Source organism: Polypterus senegalus, chromosome 1, assembly GCF_016835505.1.
Source record: "Polypterus senegalus isolate Bchr_013 chromosome 1, ASM1683550v1, whole genome shotgun sequence".
NCBI classification, from domain to species: Eukaryota; Metazoa; Chordata; class Cladistia; order Polypteriformes; family Polypteridae; genus Polypterus; species Polypterus senegalus.
The window spans coordinates 83,058,531-83,070,606 of NC_053154.1; the positions used below are offsets into that span (position 1 = coordinate 83,058,531).

General features: G+C 40.5%; 1 protein-coding gene across 3 annotated transcripts in view; it reads right to left on the minus strand.

The window, feature by feature from the left end:
• LOC120528255 (relaxin-3 receptor 1-like) overlaps nucleotides 1-12,076 on the minus strand; it is a 59,319-nt gene that overhangs the window by 20,328 nt on the left and 26,915 nt on the right. For all 3 annotated transcript variants that reach the window (XM_039752400.1, XM_039752384.1, XM_039752392.1), the window contains exon 2: nucleotides 5,122-7,179. In XM_039752400.1, coding sequence (XP_039608334.1) covers nucleotides 5,874-7,091 — 1,218 coding nt within the window. In that variant the 5' untranslated portion in view covers nucleotides 7,092-7,179 and the 3' untranslated portion in view covers nucleotides 5,122-5,873. The remainder of the gene's footprint in view (nucleotides 1-5,121; nucleotides 7,180-12,076) is intronic.

The following is a 12,076-nucleotide window of genomic DNA, read 5'->3' on the forward strand; positions in this document are numbered from 1 at the left end:
TATGTAAAGTAAAACTTGCTAATGTTTGTGCGAAATTTACCTTAACAGGTTTCCAACTCTGTCCCCATGGTCTTGATTTCCGTAACTCATTTTAAAATAACAGTCTCGATCCACTATACTTTTTCCCTTCATGATTTTAAACAGTTCAATCATGACTTCTTCTTAATCTTCTTTTGCTTAAACTGAAAAGGCTCCTGTGGCCCTGGAATCACCTAGTCGCTGACATGTAGTTAGAATGCCACTGCAGCCTGCTGAGAGAAGACCCAAGACACTCTTGAGGGGACTGTATGTCCCAAATTGCCTTGGAGCATTTGGGAATTCTCTAAGAGGGACTGGATGAAGTTGCTTTGGATAGCCTAGTTCAGCCAGTTACTATTGCAACCTTCCTCAGGATAAAGTCAAAATTATAATTAAACTAGCAAAATACCCGCGCTTCGCAGCGGAGAAGTAGTGTGTTAAAGAAGCAATGAAAAAGAAAAGGAATCATTTTGAAAATAACGTAACATGATTATCAATGTAATTGTTTTGTCACTGTTGTGAGTGATGAGTGTTGCTGTCATATATATAGATATATATATATACACACACACACACATATAAACATATATACAGGTATATACATATCCATACATATATACATATACACATATATATACACACAAATACATATATATATATATATATACATACACACATATATAAACATATATATACATACATATCTACATATATACATATACACACACACACACACACATATATACAGTCTTTGGGGTGCGAGCAACTGTTGCTGGGGGTGCCAGAATCCATCAAGGAAGAAAAATGAAAAACATTATTTGTACAAAATCTTAATTTATTTATCCATTCCTAAATAATTAAATGGGCAGGCTATTTCGTATCAGTGCAATACGCTGTTTGTTAAAACGTATGACTCCCGCTCTTATGTGCAAGTCTGCGTGGATATTATGAACTATCGTATCTGTTCAAGTTCTATTTAAATTTTAAATAGAAGGAATTTTTATTTAGTCAACAGAATATTATTCCTGAATAAACCAACTAAAACCTTAAATAACTTATAATATTTTGCTCTCCATAAAAATATATCCTGTCTAAATTATACAAGTTAGAAATAAAGTAAACGTTAAAAGAACAAACATTCAAATTTCTTTACTCTTATGTAATTTTATATAAAAAATAAACTTAAATTTTAAATATCCCAAAAGATTTTGCTCTCCATAAAAATATATCCTGTCAAAATTATACAAATTCAAATATGAACATGCTGCATAACAAAACCTGGAAATATAAATAAAATTTGTTCTTTTCAGCAATAACAAATCAAATCATTCAGTTGTCTTTGCTCATATGTCATTTTAGAGCAGGACGCCTGGCATCTTTTTTTGGCAACAGGTTCGTTTCTGTTTGGTGTGAGGTTCTGTGTTGTGGAGATTCTCAGGATGGATTGCAGGTGCTCATCAGTGAGGTGACTCCTGTGTGCTGTTTTGTTAGTCTTTATCACTGAGAAGAACTTCTCACACAGATATGTGCTACCAAACATGCACAAGGTTCGAGCCGCATGTAGACGGAGCTGGAGCATTTGTGTGCGAATGGAGTGAATAAACTGTGCGGGCCCTGCAGTATCGTACTTTGCCTTTAGTGTGCCATTACACTGCAGCTCAATCACCTCCATCTGAATCTGCACAGGTGCAGTTTCCACATCGACGGCAAATGGGTTGCGAAACAACTCAAAATTCTTTTTTTGTTCTTCAAAGTCACCAAAGCGCCGTGCAAACTCAGTGCAGCGTGCGCTCAGTTTATCAGCAAAGTGCGTATTTGGGAACACCGTTGTGCCGACTTGGTTCAACATTACTTGGCAACAGGGAAAGTGGGGCAAGGTGAACTGGTGCATTTGTGTTTCCCATAAAAGCAGCTTCACTTGAAATCACTTTGTGATTGTGCACGGGTAAAAACGTCCGCTGAAGTGTCAGATTCTTATTTAATTCTTCTGCTTTCTGTATCTTATGCATTGCATTCAGGTCTTTCAGGTTAACCTGATGTTTTGTCTCATAGTGCCGTCTTAGATTAAATTCTGTAATTACAGCCACATTAGCTCCACAAATGAGACACACAGGTTCAGTAAACATATACTCAGCCTCCCATCGGTTTTTAAAGGCTCTATTTTCAGAATCAACTTTTCTCTTCAGCATCGTGTGAGCTAGCTTCACAATAACTTGCAGCATCATAAGATACACTTGATTAACGCGGTAAGTGTTCGGCAAGGCAGCTGAAGCGCTGCATTATGGGATCTGTAGTTTATTGTGTTACCAGCTCTTCATATCCCCGGGCCATTAATAACAATAATACAGTATATAAAATGATCTCGGGCCGGATATAATTACGCCGGGCCGGATGTGGCCCGTGAGCCTTGAGTTTGACACATATGGACTAAATAGAACTTGAAAAGATATATTTTTTCAAATGTGATCGCGTAATTCAGATCGAGTTGACGCGCACTACAGTACATCAAGCCTGCGTGCTATTGTGATTTTGCCTGCGTGCCTCAATAAGTTACCCTCCCCTCGCTCTTACTTTTTTACAGCTCATCTAATGAATACACTGAGTATGGCTTTACCAAAACAATCATTGATCCCGAATAAAGTATCCATTATTCATGAAGCTTCAATTGGTGATCTGTCTTTCTGCGTTAACCACATATTTTTTCATACGTCTCAAACCAAGGGGATGCGAGGCTAAAATGAATTGGGAAGCGCGCGCGTACATACTCAGTGCATCCCCTCTCGGGAATCGAACCTCGGCGCTAGAGGCAAAGCTTCTACTATTGCGCCACGGCGTGTGGTTTGTCTATTTGAGCGTAGCAGTGTAATTCGGTTTTTGTTCAGCACTCTTTGGAACTGTTGCTTTTTGTCTGCGCACTGCGTCAGTTCACGTGAGCCGCTGAATATGGTTTTATATGTCACTTGCTCGCTTCTAATTGTTTCGCTGCCTTCTGAATTATATAATGCATGTTTTCTTCAGCGCTTTTTGGAGCTCTTCCTGGTTTTCTACGTAATGCGTGATTACGTGAGAGGCGTGATGATGTCACACGAAACTCCGCCCCCCACGGCTTTCGAGCTCAACTTCATTACAGTATATGCAGAAAATTAGCTTCCAGTTATGACCGTTACACGTAGAATTTCAAAATGAAACCTGTTTAACTTTTGTAAGTAATCTGTAAGGAATGAGCCTGCCAAATTTCAGCCTTCTACCTACACGGGAAGATGGAGAATTAGTGATGAGTCAGTCAGTCAGTCAGTCAATCAGTCAGTGAGGGCTTTGCCTTTTATTAGTATAGATCAAAACCAAAGACCTTTTGACTTCTGCAGAGCTTCCATTTATCCATCCATACACTTGTTAATTTCTTATACGTGCATTCTGTCCAATTCAGGGTCATGGGAGTTAAAGCCTATCTGGGTAGCATTGAGCACAATTTGCTAATCATCTTGATGAATACAAGACTTTGAGGCAAGAAACAAGGCTCCCTGAAGGAAAACTTACACAGACACGGGAGAACATGTCCAAAGAAAGTAACAAAGCTAAGATTCAAACTCATGGACTTTGGAACTGTGAGGTGATCAGACTTAACACTGCAACACTTTAAACTTTTAATTAGTCACAATTCAAATTTGTGATTTGCAATTACATGTTTCATTCATTTTGACTCCACCTTTCCTAGTGTCATGATGGCGACATGATGAGCTCTACAAACCAAGCCACCATATTCTTGGCAATTTTTTCAGTCTCCTTCTGAGGTTTCCCAAGATGCTACCAACCCAGATGACAAATGTAATCCTCCCAATGTGTCATGGGTCTTCTCCCAGCTGGCCAAGTCTGTTATACCCTTGTGAGAGGTGCCCAATGAGCATCTTAACTACTTACCAAAACAAACAGAGAAGCAACAGTTCTACTCTTTGGTTTTCTTTTATCTACTTGGAACATCTTAAAGTTAATGCAGAGGGAGCCCAGCTTGTGCACAGACCCAATTATGGCCACTTGTTCTCACCATTTCATTCTTTTGGTCACTACCCAAAGCTATGCCTCTAAGTCAGAATCAGAGTCATTTTTATTCACCAGTACTTAATGTACAGAAATTTAACTTGGTAGCTTTGGAGTATCTTATAAAATAACACAACAATATAAATTAAATAACCTACACAATAAACGCAGAATAGTGCAATTATAAAGGAGATGTGCCAATGATGATGAAAGCATGTTTGTGTATAGTGTGTATGAACACATACACACACACACACACAAATTAATATATACTGCACTAACACACTCACACCTTCATATATGAAAGAACACATGGAAGACAAGCTACATTTCTCATTTGTGAGGGCTACAGCTCTGGTAAACAAATGAGAATTGAGATGTAGATTGACTGGTTAATTAAAAGCATCATCCAAGGCCGTATCTGATACTTCGTCATCATGGTCTATTACAACATCCACAAAATCCCCTGTGGCTTTACCCATTTGTAGGTCATTCTCAAAATGACTTCTGCTCTGATGTATGTATGATCCTGGACAGATGAACTTCTTCACTTGGGGTGGCTGCTCAACTTTACCTGAAGAAAGCAAGCCAATCTTTTCCAGGGCAGGACCATGACCTCACTTTTTTTGGATTCTCATCACAACTGCATCAGAATAGCTGTGAACCATAAACGTTGACGCCAGAGATGACACGAGGACATTTGTCCAAGACGACATTCTTGACTAACACCAGAGATACATCCCTTAGGTTCCTAACTAAAATATATACAGTCCTTGATGAGTCTGAATTTATTTGAATTAAAGATATCTAAAATGTACCTTTAAAAATGGTATTGAAGAATATTTTAGTTCATATGCTGACAACTGAAACCTAGATTGTACGTATCTGCAATTTGAATAATGACTTTTCAGAAATGTGTTTTTGATATCTGATTTCAGAACACAATTATAGCTAGTCAAAGACAAACACTAAAATGGCTTCCCTATAAAGGATTAGTAGCAAAGGGTGAACTCACAAAAGCCATTCATTTTCTCATCTAGTAAGAAAGATGCAATTTTTATTACAAACCTCCTGTTCAGTCAATTTTCTGATGAAGTGCCATCTGGGTGGGAATAACGGAGCAGAAAGATAGAAGACCGACTGTTCTGTGTAGTAGTTTTAGACTGGCATGGAGCCACACAGCTGAAATGTCTTTTTATGTTTTTTTCTCTCAGCTTTCATCTCTTTAAATATGAGTTTCCAATTACTGTGACAGCTCGGGGATCCAAAAATAAATAAAAGAAAACAGCTGAGGTGAATGCTAAGAGTTCAGTCACTACCTGAGAGCCTTCTGGACAATTCAAAAATCTTCTGCAGTTCATCCCATCAACATGTATCCTTTTAAGTTTTTCTTCTTTATAAATAAGACGTATAAATCACACACACTATGTTCTGTACTGAAAAGTGGGCTTAAAGTCCTGAGTGCTTTTGTCCAATTGTAAGTAAGAAATATTGTTATTTCCAGACACATAAATTGATTGTTCTTGTCCCATCTTGAAATCAATTACTTTATGAGCAGCAAAATCTCACGGCGTTTCTTGTATTATCCCATTAGGATGTGTTTAAGTTGTATTGAAGGCAAGCATAACAGAGTGTGCTGGGCAAAAAAAAATTAAATGTCCAGTAAGAGGACTGATTCACCCACATGCCCTGTCCTTGAGGCAAAAATATGCTGAAATCAAATAGCTGAAAGCATAGACTTAAGCAGCAGCTAGATGGTCGGCCAGTGTCAGCACTTTGAGAGATGTCACTTGAATGGCACTTGGGATGGAGCTGAGATGCTAGTAGTAACTTGTCAGGCCCGGGTTTTTCTGCATGGTGGTGGTGATCACAAAAGGTAAAGTTGATTTCTTGGTGTAAGATTGAGAAGCAGGCAGGCTGTGCCCATCCACTCGCTTCAGCGGAACCATTGCCCCAGCACTCTCTGTGTTCCTGCCATAGCCCACAGAGGACAGGCACGAGTGGCGCGCTGTACTGGTGGAGAGTCGCCACAAGATCGATTTTAGGGCTTTACGAAACTCTCTCCTCATCAGGCAGTAGATCACAGGATTGAGGCAGCTGTTGCTGTAAGCCAAACAAATGGTGACCGGGAAGATGTAAGTCTGAACGAAGTGCAGGGCTTCGTCGTATTCGATCATGTTAAGCTTGACCAAAATTCCCCAAAATGTGATCACATGGTAAGGCAGCCAGCAGGTGAAAAAACACAGTACAAGAATAATGACTGACTTGGAAACTTTTATGTGGCGCTTGGAGTTGATGGCACTGAAGTTTTTCTGGCTAAGGAAAAGAACCAGCTGTACGTAGCAGAATATGATGATTGCTAAAGGGATAAGGAAGCCTATCACCATTTTGTGCAAATGATAAACTCCAAGCCAGAGGCCGTTTTCTGGAAACTTCAGCAGGCAAGCGACATCTCCATGAACCATCTCTGTGGTAGCAAACACAGCAGTGGGAATGGTGGTACAAACACCTACAAGCCAGATGAGAACACTTATCAGCCTAGCCTTGCAGACCCCAATCAGCTGCCGCTGAGGTTTCAAAGCACTGGCAATGGAAACATAACGGGTGATGCATATAGCAGTGAGGAAGTAGACACTGCCATATACACTGAGCACAGTCACGGAGGTGACCAGCTTACACATTGCTGCTCCGAAAGGCCAACGGAAGTCTAACGCCATTTCTATCGCCCAAAATGGCAGGGTGAGCACAAACTGCAAATCATTTGTGGCCAGATTAAAAACAAAGACATTGACGCTGGATTTTCTTGTAGCTTTGCCAGTCCAAAGGAGAATGAGCACAAGGACATTGCCAACTAGTCCCACTGCACAGACCAATGAGTAGATGATGGATAAGGTCACATTCATTAATGGTAGATCATCACCTAGCATGCTGCCATCTTGAAGACTTTCACTGTTCTGTGAATAGTTGCAGCTAGTTGTTTTCCAGCAGATGGATCCATTGTAGTATTGCATAAAACTAAGGCTTTCGATGGCATTCATGGTTGCAGAAACTGAACGAAAGGGAAGAACTTGCAACAATCCTGGCAGCGTCCTCAATTACATGTCCTGTAGACAGTCTCACAATGGGCTGCAAAAGCAAAGAAAACAAGAAAGCATGACTAACCAGTGTGGAATGTAAACCTCATACATCCAGAATCTCAAAGCACAAAAATGAAAGACCTCAACAGTTTAAGTGACAGAAACATTTGTGAGGGCACTTTATGGATGGTCACTTGTACCACCGTCAGGAGCACATATCTCCCAACAACATACAGTAGCTCTAAGGGTTACTGACGCACACCAAGGTCATGGGCGTAACCGTTCAGAGTTAAAAATACAGTGGAACCTCAGTTCACGAACGTCTCTGAACACGTACAAATCGGGTTATGACCAAAAAGTTCACCAAACTTTTGCATCTGTTCACGACCAAACACTCGGTTGACGAACAAGCCAGTTTCCCTTCCAGTTTGTATGTGCCGATGATTTCTGCACATGTTCAGTCTCTCCCTGTACTGTACATTGTTCTCAGCGCATCACACAGAGGGTCTCTCCCTCAAAACTGTAACCTACAGTGGTATAGCGAGTCCACAGCTCCCGTCAAAAAGGCCAGTTTTAATAAATAATCATCGCACTCACGGCTTAGTGAGGGGACGTGGTGGTGTGTGGCCGAAGCGGTTCCTGAGGAGTTCGTGATGTGGGCGTTTCTCACCAAAGTGCACAGGTGAGAAGCAGTCCACATCCGTAATTGTTCCCAGGAGCTGCTGATTGCCACAACTACCACGCTTCTTCATAAATAGAAGCACAAGTCGGCTAAAGGGAAAAAGAGAACAGGAAAGAACGGGAGGTTGCAGGAGAGCGAGCGAGAGAATGAGAGCGAGAAAGGGAGAGAGAGAGTGAGAGAGCAAGCGAGGGAGAGAGAAAGAGAGAGAGAGAGCGCAGGCTCACGTGCATCTAAGATTGAGCGAGCTGCTGAGCAGGGTGCCTGGGTGTTTGTCTCAGTGTTATTCAATGTTTTTACATTTAGTTTACTATTACACTGTGCATTCTACGGTATAATTAACTATTTTTGTGCTTAAAAATCTTTAAAGAAAATATATTTACATAAAGTTCGTACGGTCTGGAACGGATTAATTGTATTTACATACAATCCTATCCTGAATTACTTCGGGTTACGACCAAATCGGGTTACGACCAAAATCGGGTTGCGACCAGAGTTTTGGAACGAATTATGGTCGTGACCCAAGGTTCCACTGTACATTTCATCAGTATATTTGGAAGTAAAGGCCAGTCACATGAGAATATAAGGAAAGCTGAGCAATGTTTTATTACAAATAAATATTTTGAAAATGAACAATAGCTCATATGTTATCTTGACAATTGCATTTAACACATTGTTTTCTATTACACTCACCTAAAGGATTATTAGGAACACCATACTAATACGATGTTTGACCCCCTTTCGCCTTCAGAACTGCCTTAATTCTACGTGGCATTGATTCAACAAGGTTCTGAAAGCATTCTTCAGAAATGTTGGCCCAACAGGATAGCATCTTGCAGTTGATGGAGATTTGTGGGATGCACATCCAGGGCACGAAGCTCCCGTTCCACCACATCCCAAAGATGCTCTATTGGGTTGAGATCTGGTGACTGTGGGGGCCATTTTAGTACAGTGAACTCACTGTCATGTTCAAGAAACCAGTTTGAAATGATTCGAGCTTTGTGACATGGTGCATTATCCTGCTGGAAGTAGCCATCAGAGGATGGGTACATGGTGGTCATGAAGGGATGGACATGGTCAGAAACAATGCTCAGGTAGCCCGTGGCATTTAAACGATGCCCAATTGGCACTAAGGGGCCTAAAGAGTGCCAAGAAAACATCCCCCACACCATTACACCACCACCACCAGCCTGCACAGTGGTAACAAGGCATGATGGATCCATGTTCTCATTCTGTTTACGCCAAATTCTGACTGTCCAATTTTGGTGAGCTCGTGCAAATTGTAGCCTCTTTTTCCTATTTGTAGTGGAGATGAGTGGTACCCAGTGGGGTCTTCTGCTGTTGTAGCCCATCCGCCAAAAGGTTGTGCATGTTGTGGCTTCACAAATGCTTTGCTGCATACCTCGGTTGTAACGAGTGGTTATTTCAGTCAAAGTTGCTCTTCTATCAGCTTGAATCAGTCGGCCCATTCTCCTCTGACCTTTAGCATCAACAAGGCATTTTCGCCCACAGGACTGCCGCATACTGGATGTTTTTCCCTTTTCACACCATTCTTTGTAAACCCTAGAAATGGTTGTGCGTGAAAATCCCAGTAACTGAGCAGATTGTGAAATACTCAGACCGGCCTGTCTGGCACCAACAACCATGCCACGCTCAAAATTGCTTAAATCACCTTTCTTTCCCATTCTGACATTCAGTTTGGAGTTCAGGAAATTGTCTTGACCAGGACCACACCCCTAAATGCATTGAAGCAACTGCCATGTGATTGGTTGATTAGATAATTGCATTAATGAGAAATTGAACAGGTGTTCCTAATAATCCTTTAGGTGAGTGTATAGTAGCTGAGAGCAGTTACATGCTGAATGCGCGTCGATCAAACAAGTAAGAATTTCACTGTGCTCTGCACTCGTCCCAAAGCCACTACTGCTAGGATTAAAAATACGAAACGAAATTAACTCAGCATTCCAGCTGGGCTCACCTGGGCACAACGCTTTGTTTTATGAATTCTTGAGGCCCTCTAATGTTTTACAGCTGGGTATCTCAGAGTTCATGTTGACAAAAATACACAGCGTTCCAGTCAAACGTTTTAAAGGAGATGCTGATTACAGGCTAAGCCGTGCAGTATGGGGTAAAGACGGCAAGAATGAGAAGCCACAAAGAGCACAAGGTGAACATTTAGAGGCTTCCCTGATGAAAAAGATGGGTAGTCCTTCAGTCATGAGGTTTATTTGGCAGACATTGCCATTCCTTTCTCTTGTCATTGAATTGACTGCAATAAGAGCAGCTGCAGGTAGGACAATGCGGGTGAGCTCTCCTCTTGGTATTTGTTGCTGTTACTGTACATCTTTATTTTACAATTGTAGAAAACTCCATGCTAATATAATGAGAGTAAGTCAGAGTGAACTGATTTGGTGACACTCAGACATTGGGTCCACGGTATTCGCCCATAAAATTGTATTTTAGCACATACAGACAGGTATAGAGACAGGGAAGACTCTCAGGGTCAAGAGGTGGTTAGCTTCATGCAGTTTAAAACAAAAAGATGCCTTTTAATATTTCAAAATAATCATTGATGATTAATAACAAGAAATCATCATCAATTCTAAATGATTTAACATTATTTCAACTTTTTTTGCCACACTTTACATAGTCTAAGTTCTGTTCTCCCTCATCTTGTCCTTATTCTGCATTCCCACAATTTATATTGTTATTTCATCACAAAAATATTTAATTTTCATTTTTTATGTATCTAATGACAAATGGCCAGAATCAAACTGAATTCACAGAAGAGACACCATGTTAACAAGTCAAGTTACTACAGTCAGGTACACTTCAGTCACATCTTGATTGCTTTAGTTTAGATCCACTGTGGTGGCGAACAGAGCCAAAATGATAAAAATTGTGTCTCTTAAGGACCTGACTGTATAACCTAACATTCTCAAACCTGTTTAATCCAATTCAAAGTCTGAAGGAACTGGAGCCTAACCCTGAAGCACTTGGTGGAAAACAGGAAGCCGCCCGGAGAGGACACCAAGTCCGTCAACGATGTCTCAAACAAGCATTTAGAAAATGTCCTACTATACTGTGTATTACCTCTCATCCTTAAGAGATATCATCTCCTCAACCACCAAGTGTCAGACAGTTAGTGTGAAAGGTATGGAGTAACCTCTCAGCAGCATGCATGACTGTCAGATCTTTGATGCTGGCCTGCAGAGTAGTCAATGGGTCAGCACCTTTCTATATGGAAACTCTAGTGAGGTGCTCTGCTCCTCCTCGACCACTCAAGTCTGCAGATGAGCAGCACTTTTTGATGCCACCTCTGCATGGTATCAAATGTCAATCCAGACATTCTTTTGATATGTAGCTCCTAGTTGGTGGAATGAGCTGCCCACCACTACATGAACTGCTGACTCCCTCAGTGTGTTTAAGAAGTGATTGAACCCCCTATTGTTCAGCAGATATTGGTCAAACTGTTAATGAATGCATTTTGCTTTCTGGATATCTGTCATATTGTTACTTGATCATTTTCGTTATGCTAGTTTTATAGCTCTTCACTTGTGGTTCTGCTACACATGTTCAAAACAACCCCTATACTGATGTTACTGGGTTATGTTTACTCCCATGAGACATCACTTTGTATTAAGTGTACATGTAAAAATTAAATATAAGATTCAGCGAATGTCAATACACTCTTTTCAGAAATGCTAGTTCCATCAGAAGACCTTGGTGATCACAGCAATAACAATGAGATTCAGCGACAGACTATAATGTCCTCGGCCCCACTTAATCCAGTTCAGGCTCATTCGCACGTGTCTGTGTCGGTGTAAGTGCAATTCTTGTACTTGACAGTACAACAGAAACAGAAACTCTGTGATGAAATAGAGACGTGCAAAATTACCTGACAGTGGAAACAACAATGTTTACTATTCTTCGTTTTTCAATCCCTAAAGTAATCTTAACTCTTAATATTTTAGTAAGAGAAATGCTTAAAGTATAGTAAAAGATAACATTGCATGAGAGATATAATTTTAAAATGATATTGTACTGTGAGATTACAAAACAAACAATTGTTATTTTGCTTATAACAACTGTGACTCTTTAGACTATTGAACCTCATAACAAAAAAAGAGCTAAGAAGTTCAGCTACTCGTTCTGTTCTTTTGCAGTTGTTAAAATTCATCACCCAAACTAACAGCTGCTAAAGAACTGGATGGTTGTCCACAGAATGTCCAGATCTCCATCTCCACACACCCTCAGTCCAGTTCAG